This window comes from Photinus pyralis, unplaced genomic scaffold (genome assembly GCF_008802855.1).
Source record: "Photinus pyralis isolate 1611_PpyrPB1 unplaced genomic scaffold, Ppyr1.3 Ppyr1.4_LG6, whole genome shotgun sequence".
In the NCBI taxonomy this organism is placed as follows: Eukaryota; Metazoa; Arthropoda; class Insecta; order Coleoptera; family Lampyridae; genus Photinus; species Photinus pyralis.
The window spans coordinates 44908298-44927891 of NW_022170663.1; the positions used below are offsets into that span (position 1 = coordinate 44908298).

Below are 19594 nucleotides of genomic sequence, written 5' to 3' on the forward strand. Positions count from 1 at the left end.
CAACCCAACCCACTATACATTTACAAATATCCATGCCCAAATTCGAACCAAGGACCCTTAGCACGTACCATAGTTCAGCTTTAACTGAACTGCGCCACACGGGCCGATATGCATCCAATTGCAGAGGTGACTTCCATATCTGCGACTCGCCTAGATAAATTTTATACTAAAATCATCACCTCCGTGGAAAATTCGCCCCAGTCATAATACTCGCAGACAAGGATCTTATCTTCTAAAAACAAATTCACATACAGGACAAAGAGGTTCAACCTCAGAAAAACCATAATACCCAATTTCAGAAGTTCTTTCCATGTCTGTGATCCACAATTTAATTTTTCTCCCGGGAAAATTCGTCCCCGGCGGAATACTCGTTCATCCGGATCTTTCTCTCCAGAATAAAAACTTATGTTCAAGACAACTCGATCCACAAGACTTGCTCTTGAAAAAATGACAGGTATCCAACGTTTGGAGATTCCTTCCATTTCTATGCCTCCTCTACCCCGCCGAAATTTTCTTCCCCGAGGACGCCGCCGATCCCACCGACTCGTTTGCATATACCTACCCAATTCCAGAGGTCTTTTCCATTTCTGTGGCTTTCCTGGTAATTTAGACCTCGAAAAAATTTACCACTAGGTACTGGAATAATCACTCACATTCAACAGGAAAGGAACTGACATGTATCTACTGAACTGTAGAGACACCTTCCATTTCGGTGCCCTCTCTCCAGATAACGTCGCCACCGGAACAAATTCATACTGCCCTATAGAAATTGCCAGAAGTCTATTTTAAAAAAACCGTTTAACGCAACCTGATCCAGAAGAAGCATGCACTTAAAACGATCCCAAAAAGTTCGCTCTTGGTTGCACAAGTTTCCTTCATGAGTGCAGCCTCTACATAATTTTTCCTTCAGAATGCTCGACCCCCCGCCGGAACGTTCATCCGCTATCTTAATCTCCCCAGGAATCATTTATGTTCAGGACAATTCAACCCGTCAGACGACTTGCAGTTAAAGACACTCATTTCTGTGCGCCCCATGTAAATTTGCCTCTGGAATTTTCGTCCCCGGGAACCTCCATGTTTAAGAAAACTCATTCTAGAAAAAACTTCACTTTCCATTGTACCTACACAAAAAAACCGCAGGATCAAAATACCTCCCTACCTAACTAACAAATAAAAGTGAAATGAAGCAGTTCATCCAAAATACCTACACAAATTTGTATTATTTATTCAATCAATATAAGCAATTAGAGTAACAGTTAAGTTTAAACAATGAACAAGAAACTGCATCCATAACATCACAATCAGTTAATATTGACAGTCATAAAGTTGAGAGGTAATGCAAAACTAACAGAGCGCAGTAAAAAAAAACAAAACAACAAAAGTCCATTATAGAAAATTAATCAAATTTTCACTCATCCTTTCCTAGCTATTTTCTGTATAAAAAATATGCTGCAATTTCTTCTAAATAAGTTCCCGTTGCAACAGTTAACATAGAAACTTGCCACATTCTTTTTGGTATATATAAAAACATTTAAATAATTTAGAGATTTAGAGTTCTCTCACGATGACAACAAGTGCTGTAACTTTTGCGTTACAGTCGGACCTAGCGAGCTGACGGCGACGGCAAACTCTTGATTGAAATCTCTGTTCATCGTTTTCAAAAATTCTACAGTTAATTGTTTCGTGTCTAAAATGCAATTGTAATTAAATGGTAGAGCAGTAATTTTATATGTACCGTCGTTGGGCGTCTGTTCGTTAGCGTAAATGTGGGCGACAACTTTGACGACTCCGGCGAGATGCTGCCGTAAAACCGCGTTGCCCTGTTGGTATAATCCGTAAAAACATTTCACCACGGATTCGTTTTCTTGAAAGTCCTCTCTAAGAGGAAGCCTTCCCATGAAGGCGGGAAACACCTAAGGTCAAACTGTCGCAAATGACGCTGAGAAAGTGGTCAAATACCTGATCTAAAGGCACCAAAGAAGGATTGGCAATGATAAGTTTAGCTAAAGCACCGCAAATGTTATCCAAAGTACCCGCGTGCGACTCTTTTGTTACTAGTGTCGATAGTGCTTGTAAAATGTCACCGTAATATCTAACAAAGTTAAGGATAAATTAAAAAATTTACCAATCTGTGCCTGATTATTTTGTAAAACATTATTGCCTAAGAACTCATTAGCAAGGATTTAGGTTTTTAAAATCTAATTTCCACGAGTGAGAATTTCGCTGTAAATGGGTTCAAATTTATTAGTCGTAAGGTGTAACTTATTGTTTTGAAACTTTGAAAGTCAAACGTATTTTTAATTTCTCATGGTTATTCAAAAAGGGGTACTGTACTTATGCCACAATTTAGAATTTCTTTGATCACAATTCAAAGTAAAAATCAGGTCAAAAATAAGAAAGTTAGCACTGTGTATGGACAACTTATTCTTTGGCAGGTTATTTCAATTTAATTTTATAATATATAAGCATAATTATGGTACATAGAAAAAATTCCTCCATTGGTGTACGCCTCGACACCATAACGAACCAAGTAGCGAAAAAAGGAGAACAATAATACTGTAAGTAATTTTTAGATTTTTTATTTTATTTGTCGACCGCGTGCGTGCGAGGTAATATGTCCAAACAAGTTTTGTAAGCTTTTCTATCTATCAGGGATTTTGTTTTAATCTTTCGGAATAAATGTTTGTCATTGTCAATTTATTGTGTTTATTCGAATCCAAATTGCGACCCAGGTAGTGTTTTTATGTCAGATTTTTTTTATTCGTAGCCAAGATTTATTTCAAAAAGGATACGGAAATACACAATCTCTTCCATGAAGCACCATCTCACCAAGTCCATATATAGAATTATTCCTAACTTCGTCACTACTATCCTTCCCACCAGCAAACCATAACTTCAACAGCTGATCTAGATATTTCTCAATGTAGCGGCCAAGGGGTTCCATACATTCAGCCAATGTACCATATGAAAAAGACCTTTGGCTTTCGCTGTTACGTTTTTTCTAAAAAAAAAAGGTATAACCGACTATAGCTGTGCCAGTAGCGGCATACGGTTCGACTTCCAACTAGCGTCAATATATTTGGGAAATACAACATAAAATCGTCCGGTTTAATTGCTCTTCCGAATTTAGGTATAACATCGCCCGCATATTCCAGGAGAAGTTCGTCTTGTTCGGCTTCAGTCTCTTCCTCTCCTCCATCGCCAGTTTCAACATCGGCGTCTTGGCAAGCCGTCTAAAATAACAACATTATTCGAGGCGTTGTGTAAGTTGCGTACCTTTAAGTTGAGAACATCGATGACGCAATTCATAATCGCCTCACGATGCCCATCACCGGTCAAAACCACGCCCTTCAGTTCCGCCAACAAATTGGCGTAGGCGTCCAGTGCGCACATCACCACTTGTCTCTCTTCATCAAAGCGTATTATTTCGGCACACTTCGGAATAAACATCTGCAGGGCTTGGTGCAGCCCTTGCTTGCCTTCGTCCGTATTCACCTTGTTGAGCATAATGCAAAATTCTTGCAAAGTGTCCACGGCTGCCTTGCGCATGTCATCTTGGGGAAAATTGAGCAACTTAAACACCTCCTGAAAGCTTTTGTCTAGGAAAGGCAGAAAAGGGGCCCCAACATTAACACACAACTCCTTCAAAGTTCTACACGCCTGCTCTTTTTCATCGACGTACGAATTTTCGACCATAAATTTGCATTGCTCGCTATCGTCAGTGGTCGACGATAAGATCTCTATGTCCTCCTCGAGGTCATTGTCAGATTCGGTGTCGTCGTACAAATCGACTCCATCTTTCTCTTCGTCATTGTACAAAGTCTGCAAGACCAAAATCGAAACTGGCCTACCCGCTCGGAACTCACCTCGATACCCTCACTGCTTTGGATTGTCCCAATCATTTGCTCGACGACATTCGGAAGCACAGGACTCAATTCCTCCTTAAGCACTACCGCAAGCGCCCCAACCAACGCATACGCCGCTCTACGATTATCAGGATCGGCACTGTTATCCAGAATTCGCAACCCCAACTGCAAGGTTTCCTGCGCTAACGGTCGGAAATTATCATTCCCAATATTCTGCGCGATGGCCGCCAGGCAATCTAAATCAATTACGACTCATAAGGGATACTCTCCGATATGATTGTTACCTAGCGCGTCGCAGAGAACGTGAAAATTCTCGGTGGTCGGATCCGCGTTCACGTAAACGTTAATGATTTCCAAGACGCGCGGGAAATACGGCAGCATACCCTCCTTGACGGCGCACGCGGCCGAGCTGACCGCGTCGAAGCCCATCTTTTTCAACTGCATCGAGCTGTGGTTCGGATCCAAGGCCGTGAAAAGTCGATCCATTAGGGTCGGCATGTACGGCTCGAGACCTTGGTCGAGGTTTTCGCAGAACGTTTCCAGGGCGTAGAAGATGCGATCGAGGCTGGAGGGGAGGGCGGATTCGGATTGGAGCAGTTTGTATATATCGGAGAGGTGCTCGAAGAGAACCGGAAGCAGTTCGGATGCGTATTGGCTTATTTCCGGCTAGAATTTTCAGAATGGCGATTGTAGCTTTCGAAACGGTTCGAGTACATTTCAGTAAAATTATTCATTTTTTTGTAAAGGTATGCAAAAGTAAAAAAATGGACGTGCATTTTTCATAAAAAGATTTGGTTATTTTTGGAATCCACGTGGCCAAACGTATAAGATGACATCCAAAAAGCGACGATTTTTTGGCAATTTTTTTTCGGTTTTTTCGTGGCAAGGACATTTTATCGATCTCGATTTTTTTCGTATAACTTTTTAAGTAGGCTCCGAATTTCAGCGAAACCTTTTGCAACGTGTTGTTTGTAAAAAATTGCAACCCTCGATCTACTCGGAAATTTTTTTGAATTTAAATGGTGTATTTTAGGGAATACCTATCACCTATAGGCGAGTAGCGAAAATTGCACTCCAGCGCCTCCACACAACGACTATGACATTTCGTGAGGTGAAACAAATTTTTGATCGCATTGTAAATAAAAATTATAATAATAATAATAATAATATTTAATTGCGTTCTCTGACATAATTATACATGTATGGAACTGTCAATAATGGAATATGAGGTATGAAGCCTTGAGACAAACAGTTAACTACTACAATTAAAATTTACAAATCACAGATTACAAATTAAAAGTGTCGTTATGCTTAATTTCTAATATCACATTAAATTTGAGAATATATGTTGTCATGGGTACTCAGGTATTCATCTATAGAGTAGAAGCATTGTTTCTTTAAGTAATATTTGACATCGCATTTAAAATGTTTCAGATTTGTTATTGATTTTAAATGTTTAGGCAAGTTGTTGTACAGTTTAATGCATGTGATGAACGGACTTCTCCCCATTTGCGTAGTTCTATGTGAAGGTATAAACAAGTTGTTGGCTGATCTTGTTGGGTAATTGCAGATTTCCCCGCACCTATTAAAGTTGTGTATGTTTTTCTTAACATATGTAACACATTCCAGAATGTAAATGCAACAGAGGGTCATTATGCTATATTGTTTAAAATATGGCCTGCACGAAGACCGATGAGGTAAGTTTAACATATTTCTCAGAATGCGTTTTTGATGAATGAATATTTTTGTTACATCACGTGCGTTTCCCCAGCATACTATTCCGTACGTGAAAAGGGAATGTATACAACCATAATAAAAACAGATTAAGGTTTCAAAATGGACTATATTTTTTAGCTGAGTAATACAGTAATTTCTAGATGCCAGTCGCTTTGATAATTCACAAATGTGAGTGCTCCAAGATAAGTTTTCGTCGATATAAACACCAAGGAATTTAACTTTTTAGCTGAGTAATACAGTAATTTCTAGATGCCAGTCGCTTTGATAATTCACAAATGTGAGTGCTCCAAGATAAGTTTTCGTCGATATAAACACCAAGGAATTTAACTTTTTGGGTTTGTTGTAGTGACTTCTTATTCATTTTAACTAATATATTAAAATCATTTTTTATATTGGTTGGTGAAAAGAAGACCATTTCAGTTTTTTTTTAATTTAGTACCAAACCATTTTTCTCACACCAGGACTGCATCTCGTGGGTGCAGTTGCTCGCGTTCGTGCAGAGACCTTCAATTGTTTTATGGGTTATGACCGTGGATGCATCATCCGCAAAGAGTAATATAAACCATTTATTAACGTACGCGGGTAAGTCATTTACAAATATAGTGAACAAGGAGGGACCCAGGACACTACCTTGGGGAACGCCGAAGGTTACAGGTGCGCTCGTAGAGCAATGTATTCCATAAGCGTCTCTAAGACTGACAGATTGAGTTCTGTTGGATAGATAAGATTTAAGCCAGTTCAATGCTAGTCCCCTAACTCCGTATCGGTTTAGTTTTTCTAAGAGTAGGTTGTGGTTTATTACATCAAATGCTTTGCTGAAGTCGTAAAAGACTCCACAAGCTTTTATATTTTTATCGAAACTAGTAATTCGGCCTTAATGAGTGGTTTGTAGCAGTCCGTACGGTTTAAGAGATTAGAGTATAGTTTTTCACGTTTGATTTGCATCTGATTTACTCGTAGAAATTAAGGTTGGGTCAGTTGCGTGTTACATTACAGTGTAGTTACAGCCGGCTGTCTTGCAGGAATTTTAAAAATTCAGGCTTCTTTTCTTGTTGCATTATTGTTTAATTATATTAAATTTCGTTCCTAAATAGAGACTTACATAAATATTATATGAAACAGTAAAAATAATGAAATGTGCAAATTAGTTCGTAAACACGATTTCTGACAAGAATTGTCTCCAGAAACACCATTTTTAATATATTCTTTGGTGGGCAAAAAGTAGAAAATATCAGGAAACCATCTACACAACAAGTCGGGAGCAAGGGGCCGTTTTACAGGTCATTTAACGCGGGGATCCCTTTTAATAGCTTGATCATAACATCAAATTGGATTATTGCACACAAAATTACAAAAAACGGCCGTTCTGGAGACGAAACTATGTAAAATAATAGCAAAACAGATGTGTACTTACACTCTTCTCACTTTCTTTATCCAATTTTCTCTTGTTTGCAACTCATATGGTCTGTTGGGAAAGCTGTAGATTTTACAGAAAAGTCCGTATTTATGTACTGCATCCAACAACACAACAAGAAACTCTAGATGAACGAAAAGTGTTTTTCGAAGTCATAATTGTTGTTTTATTTGGAGTAAGCTTGTAAATATTAATATAGTAATAAACGGTCGATTAACTTGTTTCACCACATCTTATGTTAAATTCGCCACCAGACGGCGCCACATCCGAATATGCTACTCGCCTATACGCACTTCTGAGCGCAGAAGGTGGATCATGGCTACTTTTGAGAAGAATATGTGCTAAGTAACTTACCTCATGGTACAATAAAATTGTATTATTTTAATCTTCCCACTTACCTGTAAATGTTCAGCAAACTGCCCTAACGCAAACAGAGCTGCATTACGGACAAAGAGATGGGGACTGGTAATTCCGCCGCAAACGCATTTAAGCAGGGGTTCCAAATATTTTTTGCGTATATACTCCGAGCAGCCTTCGGCCAATACCGCCAGAGCCAAGTAGGCCGCCTTTTGTGCGTACATATCGTTACCTTGTACCGCGGGCTCAATTCTGCTCAAAAACGCCGGAATCACTTTCTCGGGAGGCACGTGCAAGGCCACCATGTCTAATGTTTGCGTCGCAATGGTGGTGGGCGTGTATTCATCCGGATCGCCTTGGTAGTAATCTTCGGCGTCGGGTTCGGTGTCCTCCAAGTTTGGTTTTAACGACATCACTTTGATCATCGCGTCAATTATCGGTTCAATTAAATGTTCCTTTTGCATTGCCTGTAACAACGTTCAGTACACACACTTCAGTTGGTTCGCTGTAGGTACTCACTTTGCTTTTAGACCGTATTAACCAGCCAAGTACACCGATCGCTTTAATCTTTACTTCGTCGCACACTTCCTTATTGCCACCAATTGATAAACAGAGTTCTACTACCAGTCGGATATGTGGAACAATAACACTGATTGAATACTCGGTCAATTCCTCTAAGAGCTCCAACATTTCGCATTCTTTCTTGGGGTTATTATCTAATGCGTACGCGCTTAGAACCTCCAGAATGCGGGGAAGCAGATTGTAGTATAAGGTGATCATCTTAACATATTAAGTTGAGATTAGACGAATGTTCAAACATGGTGGTGGAATATAAAATTAGATGAAAATAAGTGGGTCGAACTTCCTTGGCTCTAACAACAAGGCTTGTCGACTATTTTATACCGAACTGAAATTTTCACAACACAAATTTAAAAAAATGGAAAAAAAGGTGAGTACCTTTAGCATATTGCACATTTTAAAATATGCGATATGTTTGCCTTTCCTAGAAAAATGTTTGGTTAAAATTAAAAAAAAATTCTATAAATAAGAAAATTGACATTGCGCAGTTGGCGCATGCGCACGTATAATTTTTACAATATGCGGGACGTATGCTTATCTTTACTAGAGGAATCTGTGGATTCTTGTAGAAAGGGAAATATAATAATAAATAAAATAAAAATATTTTGAAATTTTTTTGTATTTTTTTAAATCATTTGAATCTTTTTTTGAATATCAACGGAATGTTATCGGGCCTAATCTCATATTTTAAAGAGAACAACCTGTGTCTTTACTCTAAAAAGATAACATTAAATTTTCTTTTCAAAAGTATAACTCTAAAAAATTCAATACTGATTTAAAATACAAAATATAATATAATAATACGTATACGGGGATGGTTAAAAAAACTATCGAACCTAAATTGACTTTTTAAAGAGAACACCCTGTGTAATTTAACAGAAAAAAATAACATGTATTAAATTTTCTTTTTAAAATTATAACTAAACAAATTCAAAAATATTGTGGAAATCGAGGTGGAAATTCTTTTGTATTTTTTTAAAATCATTTGAATCTTTTTTGAATATCAACGGAATATTATCGGGGCTAATCTGATATTTTAAAGAAAACAACCTGTGTCCTTAAACTAAAAGATAACATTAAATTTTCTTTTCAAAAGTATAACACTAAAAAATTCAATATTGATTTAAAATATAAAATATAATATAATAATACGTATACGAGGGTGGTTAAAAAAGCTATCGAACCTAACTTGACTTTTTTTTGTTATTCTTTTTATTTTTTTTAAATCATTTGAATCTTTTTTGAATATCAACGGAATATTATCGGGGCTAATCTGATATTTTAAAGAAAACAACCTGTGTCCTTAAACTAAAAGATAACATTAAATTTTCTTTTCAAAAGTATAACACTAAAAAATTCAATATTGATTTAAAATATAAAATATAATATAATAATACGTATACGAGGGTGGTTAAAAAAGCTATCGAACCTAACTTGACTTTTTAAAGAAGACACCCTATTTTCTTTTTAAAATTATAACTAAACAAATTCAAAAATATTGTTGAAATTCTTTTGTATTTTTTTTAAATCATTTGAATCTTTTTTGAATATCAACGGAATATTATCGGGGCTAATCTGATATTTTAAAGAGAACAACCTATGTCTTTCATCTAAAAAGATAATATTACATTTTCTTTTCAAAAGTATAACACTAAAAAATTCAATATTGATAAAAAGATAATTTTTTTTAAAAACTCTGGGTCGATGCGGACCGAATTAAATGGGGCAAATTGGAATAGATTTGGGACAGAATTGCGTTTTGCCGGCTCAAATTTACAGAAAGGTGACGTGTGGAAGGCCCAACGCGATTTAACAGGCCAAAATATATTTCTTTTTTTGCGATAACTGTAAAACTACCCTACTTACTTTGATCAAATTTATACGGTGGACGCGTCTAACGTGCTCTTTAAAATGACCAAATATGGGTCCCATTGGTTCACGCGAGATTAATTTTTTAATAATTCTGAAACCCCTATAATTTTTAGTGGAAATAAAAGGCTACAATTTTTTGGTTTTAAAATTGTAATTTTTGACTGCATAATAAAAATGTAGCATGCGGCCGCGTTACCGAAATTACAGCGCATTTGAATTTTTGAAAACAAAGTTTGGGTCATTTCTATCATCGTGGTAGTTTTGCAATTTTGAATTTAAAATTTAAAAGTGATCCTCTTTTATCTTGGACGTAATTAACAATGAAATCAATAAACAGTTTAATGAAATGTTGAAGTCTTCAGTAAACAAAATTGCGAAAATTTGTAAATTTTTAAATGGTGCCTAACAATTGTTGTGTGGGAAATCAAAGACTTATAGTAGTCTTTACCTTCCCCATAAACATGCCAGATCAAAGATTTCTAGAAAGAAGAATTTCTTAAAAACAGTTTTCATTGACAGTTCTTTCTTGCAGATTTTACAGCTGTTCTAACAACTTCTCGGTTATACACTGTCCCCATGAGTTTATAAAATCTGAATGCATCTGCAAAAATTACTCCAAACCACCTCAAATTCATTTATCCAATCCTAAACCACGATTCCCTGAAGCTAGATACAGGCAATTTGGCTCTCACAATATGCAGTTCACCTACTTTATGTTACACCATGAGAAAGAAACACACTACCTGCTGATGACCAGTGATGATTGGCACCAAATGTTTCATAGTTACGACAGTATAATAAGCTAAATCACAGTTAACACTCGGAAGTGAGCTGAACGTTGTATTAAACAGCACGGCAAACGATTCCAAATGAATAATGTACGAGTCCTTCGAAATCTCAGTCATTATCGACAGTGCGTACATTCCTAACTAAAACGCAAAGTTATAAAACGAAAACACCTACATTACGCAATTTTACTTCTTTATCCAAAATATTATCACTTCCGCAGAGGGTGTGGATGAATTGTAAAACCTCAGGCCACGTATTGTTCGGAAACTCGTGCTTTCCCAGAATTCCGATGAACTGAGCGATGGCATTCTTTACGGTCTTGACGTTTTCGTTCACTAACGCTTGTAACATCCCCTGCTTAATTCTGAAAGGTTAAGTGTAGCGGAAAATCGTAACCGGGTGGCTCTTACCTTTTTCGTACCTCCGGATCGATCCTGTTCCAGTGGCTTTTCTTGCCTAGGCGTCTACGTAAAAGGACAGCTGCCGTTTGCCTGACTTCGGCATTCGAAGAACCGACTACTACATCGCACAAGGCCGGTACCGCTTCGGGTTTCTTAAAGGCCTCCTTAAGCTCTTTGGTTCCCTGTGTGAAGAATGGGAAATATACACGTGCATTTTAGGTTAAGTATACTTGGTACCTGCTCAATAGTTTTACTATTCGGCACTAACAGTTTTGCGACAATTTCTTCCATGCTTCTAGTGAAGATACACGCCTCTAAAAAGAAATTAATCACAGTTTATTAAGTAATTAAGATTAATTGGGTTGACTCACAATCTACCGAAAAAAACACTAGGACTAAAAAGAACTACCTTCACGGATCTTTGGCGCTACTACACAACTTGACACTAAGAGTGCAGATTACCTACTGATAACCAATAGATCTACTTCCCCTTTGACACTGGATACAGGGCGATCATAAAAGAGCGTTCTTGTCGATCTCATGGATGTTTTATACAATTAATTTGCAAATAACGTCTATTAGTTCCCAAATTATTTAAAATTACAAGAGCACAAATGTAGTAACTGTTATATTCTCATGCCTTAATAAACAAACCAGTAGTTTTGCGTTTATAAGTTTTTTTTTTGTTTTTTACGTTGTAACAGTTAACAATTGCTAATGACTAAGCTGGAACATCGTTGCTTGATTTTACCACCCTCTAAACTAAAGTAAAAGTTCGTGGTTACACTTTAAAACTAAAGCTGTAGTTAACACACTACACGTTTTCCCGATGCGTAACATAATCTTTTAAAAAATAAGGAGCAAGGCCACATTCTATAAGAAAATTTTTTTCCGGGTAGATCTGAGACAATTTTTTTTCGGGCCTCAAAAAAAGGCAGTGTATAACCTTGCTTTTTTACCAAAAATCGACCACACCAACATTTCTCGGGAAAACACTTTTTCTTATTAATTTTGGTGCGTAGAATCCAAAACAATTCGTACTTTTTCGATCAGACTTCTCAATCAAAAGTTATAGACTAGAAAACCAATTTCGAAAGAAAATTCAAAGGGCTGTAACTTTTGAACTAGTAGCCCAATCTTGGAACTGTTTGAAATTATGGATTCTACAGGCCACATTCTATAAGAAAATTTTTTTTCGGGTCGATCTGAGAAAATTTTTTTTGCGGGCCTCAAAAAAAGGCACCTTCCTTTTTTACCAAAAATCGACCACACCAAAATTTCTCGGGAAAACATTTTTTCTTATTAATTTTGGTGCGTAGAATCCAAAACAATTCGTACTTTTTCGATCAGACTTCCCAATCAAAAGTTATAGACTAGAAACCAATTTCGAAAGAAAATTCAAAGGGCTGTAACTTTTGAACTAGTATCCCAATCTTGGAACTGTTTGAAATTATGGATTCTACAGGCCACATTCTATAAGAAAATTTTTTTCCGGGTCGATCTGAGAAAATTTTTTTTGCGGGCCTCAAAAAAAGGCAGTGTATTACCTTCCTTTTTTACCAAAAATCGACTACACCAAAATTTCTCGGGAAAACACTTTTTCTTATTAATTTTGGTGCGTAAAATCCAAAACAATTCGTACTTTTTCGATTAGACTTCTCAATCAAAAGTTATAGACTAGAAACCAATTTCGAAAAAAAATTCAAGGGGCTGTAACTTTTGAACTAGTAGCCCAATCTTGGAACTGTTTGAAATTATGGATTCTACAGGCCACATTCTATAAGAAAAATTTTTTTCCGGGTCGATCTCAGACAAATTTTTTTCCGGCCTCAAAAAAAGGCAGTAGGTACTTTTAAGTTATTCAAATATTTGAGAACAATTTAGAAATGTTTAGGGAAAGTTTCCATTGTCACAAAATCAAATATAAAAAGCCGAATCCCCAAGTAATATGTTCGGTTTGAGGGAATATGGTGATGAAGCTGGTACACCGTACAATAATATGAAGCATCACAGGACCGGCTTCCCAAACGTTAATATGGTTTAAATTTGAGAGTAGTGTCCCATAAACAACATTATTACAAAATGTAATAAACGAAATTGCAAGCAAACCGCAGCGCAGCTCTAACAATTTAACAACAATGTAAAAGGTGAGTACAGTTACATTTTACACAAATAAAAGGTCTTAGTAGATTTGTTGCTCTAAATCGCATCATCCAGAAGGTGGGTATTCGAATTAAAAAATGACTTCATTATACGTCTCTAACTAGCGAAGAAGTATAGAAACTCTTACGGCAATCCTACCCCAAAAATGTCGGTGTACCTAGGTAAGCATATCCGGAAGATAATTTACATATTTTTCACGTTACTTACCGCAAATTTGTGTATACTTTCTGGTAGTTTATAATATTCTCGTAAAATACCGTTCACTTAAGCAAATCTATTTATGCGAACGTAAATTTATAAGAGAGAAAAAAATTATCTCGCGATAATGGGGTTACTTAGTAAAGATGAACGTGTTTCTAAAATTACGTTAAAACGGTTACTATAAATAGGGTAATTGAGTAAAAGAGACCGATGGAACGACACTGATTGCTATTTTATATGAGCTGTCGATGATGCCACTTTACTACTTGATGACAACTACTGGCAATGAACCGAACGCTTTTTTCTAATATCACATGTGATAATTTGGTACTTTAAAAAAAAATGCGCTACTAGCGGATCAGCACGACGTATTTTCGACGACTTAAAATATTTGGTTTTCATTAGCGGAAGAATGTGAAAAATGCCTGTCGATTATACTGCACTCAGTATAAGTGCAAATATATTTATTTCAATACAAAAATGATGTGTTCATAACCATTTAAACGAGAAACATTTATCGTGAAAAAATTCTAGAGTTCTACGCCCAGATTTTTGGAACCTCCTGTATTAATAGTAGGTCGAAAACGTTGGCACTAGGTTTACAAGTCGAAAATGTTAGGGTTCAGCTCAAATGCGGAACACATTTAAGTATTTCCAATCAGACAATATCGTTTTTGTCGAGTAGGTATTAATTATTAATGGGAAAATTAACTTCGAATCCTGGCATTCAGGCTAAAATAGCTTTTCTTCCTGAATATTTTGAACTGTCCCAATACAGGAAAAGAAGACCTTTTCAACAGTATGGATAACGAGTGAAAAGATACAAATCATCTTTCACTATTCAAAGACAACTCGTTACTAATGAACCGCTCTGTATCTCAAAAGTCAAAATATATAGTTGCATATAAAACCCGTAATGAACAACCCATCTCAATCGACTGCAAAACTAGTATCCGCATGCCTTCCTTAAACAGGCCAGGCTCTTATGATATACAAACAAAGCTGATGCTACCTATCCCAGGAGTTAGGAAAAAAGATTGGAAATAATGTTGACGAGAGATAAAAAAGAATATTGGCCATTATTAAAGAATATATGGGCTGAATAGACAGAGTGCTAATAGACTAGGAGAAAGAGAAGAAAACTTCTCAAATAATGCTTGACAAGCAGGATGACCCCAATAGTATATGGCGGAAACAAAGAAAAAATATTACGAAAACATTTTTAACATATCTGAGACATTTTTATAATTTCTTATAAATTTTGATCAGTTTTGGAGGCATTTCCAAAATGTTTTAGACATTTTAAAATTGCTACACATTTTCAATATGTTTCCAAATTTTTGTGCACATTTCCAAAACTAGAGACACAGTTCTGAAATGTTTCCCTCACATTTCCATCACTTCCGAAATATTTCTTAATTTCTTTACTTGTCCTACATTCAAAACTGAATATATTGGATCAATAAAGATTATGATTATGATTACGAATTAAACTTTTTACACTATTCTAAAATTGTCTACAAGTTTCTGAAACAAATCCAAAATTCTTTAAAATTCGTCTAGTCTTACATTTTCTGAACATTTCCAAAAATGTCTCATAAATTTCCAATGTTTAGGTATGAAACGTTTTGAATATTTCCGAATTATTTTCGAAACACTTTTTGAATAATTTCCAAAATTCTGTAAACATTTTAAACAGTTTTCAAATTTTCCTGCACATTTCCAACGTTGTTGAAACAGAAATCTTACAACAATTTCTGCAAAACTGTTAAAAACAGTTTTAGCAAAATTTGTGCAACTTACAATTTGTTAAATGTATGGTCAGGTCATTTAAGTATTCCTAAGATTCTGAAACATTTCCAACAGTTTTTCCACTTCCATTTTCTAAACATTGTTAAAATATTTTAAAAATGGCTTAATCATTTTCCAGCCAGGGGTTGGAACCCATACGAAAGATAAGTTCCGGTTCTGTGGTCTCAGTAATTTTCGGTTCCAGTTACCGATTTTTAGCGCATTTTTTAAGAATTAACCAAATGTGCTATTGTTTGCGTTTTGTCCGTCCGTCCGTCCGTCCAGACCCACTTCTGCCGTTGTAAACTACTTCTAGGGGAATGCTCCTAGAGTCCTGGAATTTTTTGCAGTAGGTAGTCTACACCTTGAAGGTGTGCCAGACGGCCATTAAATTGCGCTGTCTAAAAGGGGGCCCCCCACGAATTATTTCCTGAGATGCTGTTTTTGAAAGTAAAACGTGCATAACTTCTACATACGACAACCAATTGGTCTCAGAAAGGAATTAATTTCTACCAACCATAGCCCTCCTCCTCGACCTCTTATCGTGATAGGGTATATTCCCTTATACTTCAAGAACAAGAGCGGATTGTCGAAAGAGGGTACTCACAAAGGGCGATTGAGACGTCTGCAAGAAATATATCCATTGGTGATGTCAAAACAAAAGCTATTTTGGTTTTAAAAAATGCGCCTTATCTACACAAGAGTTGTTTACAATTTAGGACACAATAAGGATTCCCACATAAATAAATAAAATTATTATTAAGGAATATAAATTATTATTAATTATACACGGTGTCCTCTATTTGAAGACAAAAAGGTTAATAATATAATATATTTTTATTATTTATTTCAACTACCTTGTTTTAATAAGGCGCCTATAAATCAATTGTCTTTAGCCAACTGTAGTCAGCTTAGGGTACCAATTGAGTTGTTTTATATCAGTGTAACCACATTGGCACTTTCCTTGAAACTCTACATGAACACCATATCAACGTATTCAGCTTATGAAAATATTACTAGCACGATAATTAAATACGACAATTAACATTGCTTATTTATGCTCAATTACTACCCCAAGTTTCAACGATTGCATTCCTCACACACTTTTCAACCCCCTTACTGTTTTTAATTCATTTTCAGTATGTGTGTTCAGTATTTGCAGTTACGTTGGTAGTTTGATTTTTTGACTTCGAAATGTATTGCAAATTTTACAGCTTGAACGTAATTCACAAGACAAGATTATCGTTTTAAGCAATAAAATCAACTAAGTACATATTTTTTTCAGTTATTTTATTGTAGCGAATTTTCTAGAGCGATATCAAGGCGCCATCAAGTCGATAAAGGATTATAGTGACGAGTAATAATGTATGAAAGCGATTGTAACGTAGGTATTGTTTTAGGAAGTATGATCTACTGACTCTAGAAGCTTTTCGTTTGCTATATTACGTATAATATTCGCTTAGCTTTAATTATAAATACAGTAACCGCCATAAACATACCATATGTCTATGGTAATCACTACTGGTAAATCCTACGAGTAAAAAATATAAGAGGAGAGGTGGTGGGAAATAGCATAGCACACGACGGAAGTCGTCATCATATATTACTTTCTTTGCACTGGTCAGTTATCTCGACTTGACTTATCATAAAACAGAAGAGAAGATGTCAGTTTTGTTTTATTACACCACTGCCAATAATGACGCGTTTCCCCCCACTCTTATAACTTTCTTTTTGTCTATTTCCGTCTCGTCCCCTTTTAATGCAAGATTCTTTCATTTTATTTTTTACTCGTAGGGTAAATCTAAGGAAAGTTTTTAACACTTCAGGACCAAATTTTAAAAGCAACAATATAAAACGGGTTGCCCTCTCAAAAAGCGCAACCGGTTCTTTACCATTAATAATATCGGTACCGGTATCGGTGTCGGTTATTATATTTATAACTTCTTGAATAACGGTTCCGATTCCAAGTATAGGACGTATAAATGTAAAAGGTTCCGGTTCCAGTAACGGGTTTTTTTCGGTACTCGTTCCAACCCCTAACGTCTACACGCTTTTGATACATTATCCGATGCCGATATGGACGCAAATTTAATACATTAGTTTTTTTGTAGCAAGTGGAATACCTTTTTCTTAGGAAAATTCACGTCTTAAGCAAGAAATGGATAGATTTGTTCATTATTTACTGACCGATATCAAAGAGTAGTACTCTTTGCCGATATCGATGCAAATTTGATCCAATGTGTTTCATTTGTTGCTAGTTTTCCTAGGGGAGACCGCATATACCGGTGATGACGTTACGTTGCTGGTAAATGTTCGTTGGCAACTTTATCTACTGGTCAAATAGATCTATATTCATATCGATCGGTTGGGAAAATGGGTACAAAAAGTGCAGAGAAAACTTCACTTGAACCGAGGAGGCAATGAATTTTAGGGAAACTGGAGTTTGATGGGAAGTTCAGAGGTGTTGTGGGAATTTTAGTGAAATCTGAGGAGAAACGGAGAGCAACCTGAACAGAATGTGAGGATGATGAGAACTTGAACAACTTAAGAAGGATTTGTGAACAATTGAAGGGAGAACCCAAACGAAATTTAAAAGAACTATATTACCATGATAACCACCACAACATAATAGAGGTGACATTTTTATCTAAGCTACCTAAGAATGAATACAAGGTGATCCAAAATCTGGTAGCTAGGTCTCTTGTGGCAATAACACAGGAGACAATAAAGAGAATTGAAAAGGTGGTGTTGACAGATGGAAAAATTAACTTTTCAGTTACTGCAAGAGAGGTGCAACAATTTTACACGAAAATTTGGGGTTCAATAAAGTGAGTATCAGGCTTCTCACACCAGAACAGAAACTTGCCAAAAAATGTGGATGCTTTAAATTAAGATATCGATACTGTTCATACATTACCTATCACTTGCGATGAGGTGCATAAAGGATCCTTTGGGGAAAGCGCAGTGCAGAAGGGGAAATTGACTACCTATTATAGAATCTTAAAGTTGCCATTCAAGAGAAAAGCCTATTTTTATTGCAGAAACGGAGGAATAGGTGTGTTGAAGGGGCATCATCTGTGGAAAATTAAATGTTGATGTGCCTTAAACTCCCCTTCTTTCATGTCTAGATAGATAAAATAAAAATATCCCCTCGTATTTAACGCCGTGCAGTTTCACACGCAGGTCCTGCACTGACTAATTTTTTTAAAATAAATTTAGCAGTTTTGCAACATTAAAGATCCTCTAATCCAATTGCATTATTTGTTATAATTTTCTGTCGACAATTTTGCAATACATTTTCCTGTATCTCACGAATGAAAACAGAAACTCCCAAGAATTCGCAAAAGAAAATTCCCGAAAATTGTCCCTGTACAGATAAATTGACTTGATGATTCTATTTCTAGATTACGGAAAAACGAAAATAAATATACACCGTTTTTAAGAAATTGCAACCACAAAAGGTGCGTCATATTATTATAATAAAACACGCATCGTCGCCATAAATCCGTTTTTAGTAATACGAAAAGCGTGTACCAAATTAGTATTAAGTGGAATAAAAATTATGGCCACTTACACTAAAAAACACTTTCAAGTATAACTATTTGGATATTTATGTATATTAATACCTTCCACTTGAAGTTAACAAAATTGCTGTCGTGCGGACAGATTTGTACTTCTCTAAAGTTCTTGGCAAAGCTCGCGCGAGACGTAAAACAATATTAGTAATTTATGGGATTTTTTAAATTTACTCGCGAAACGAGATGACCGCTTCTCACGCTGCCCCTTATCAGTTAGACCGTCTAGTTCAGAGATCTTAATTAAGCACGTGGTGTCAAAATGAAATAGAGAATTCTTTGTCTGGGACGAACAACGACACCTTATGAGGAACGCTGCAGCTACCGACGACGTTGCATTTCCATCCATGGGAACTTTTGCAGTCAATGAATCAAATTAACTCAATTGCCTCTTCAAGCTCTCGATAAGATACCGAACGACATATAGCGAAGTACAGGTACCTTATTTATTATAGTGCCACTTTATTTTAAAGGTTCACTATGTCTTTTTTCAATATTGACGTTTAGTAGTTTTTTAAGCACCCTTTTTTGTCGAGTAAAGGAGAACGGGATTATCCTCAAACTCAATTAGAAGGAAGTATTCGCTTTAAACATTTCCCTCTGTGCAGGGGCGGACTAGCCCAGGGCGGCGGGTGGCGACTGCCACCTGGCCTGTAGATCATAATGGCCCGTTGGAAATTTATAAGTATGTGCTGTATTTAGTTTCTTGCACTATTAATAAATTATTAACACGTTTCTCTAATTGGGGTTGATGATGACTTATAGTAGCTCAATCTTGGAACTGTTTGAAATTATGGATTCTACAGGCCACATTCTATAAGAAAATTTTTTTTCCGGGTCGATCTGAGA

At 36.2% G+C, this 19594-nt stretch overlaps 1 protein-coding gene across 1 annotated transcript; it reads right to left on the minus strand.

Annotated features, from left to right (window-relative positions):
• Positions 1-1209: 1209 nt before the first annotated feature.
• On the minus strand, positions 1210-11462 carry LOC116173307 (importin-4-like). The gene is made up of 15 exons (XM_031490682.1): positions 11387-11462; positions 11253-11329; positions 11025-11197; positions 10804-10978; positions 10569-10754; positions 7894-8154; positions 7416-7841; positions 4151-4532; positions 3867-4102; positions 3277-3822; positions 3051-3233; positions 2793-3001; positions 1960-2092; positions 1736-1913; positions 1210-1687 (listed from the first exon to the last, which is right to left on the minus strand). Exons 2-15 carry the CDS (start codon positions 11304-11306, stop codon positions 1560-1562), a joined length of 3270 nt encoding a protein of 1089 aa, XP_031346542.1. The 5' UTR covers positions 11307-11329; positions 11387-11462; the 3' UTR covers positions 1210-1559.
• Between the last annotated feature and the right edge of the window lie 8132 nt (positions 11463-19594).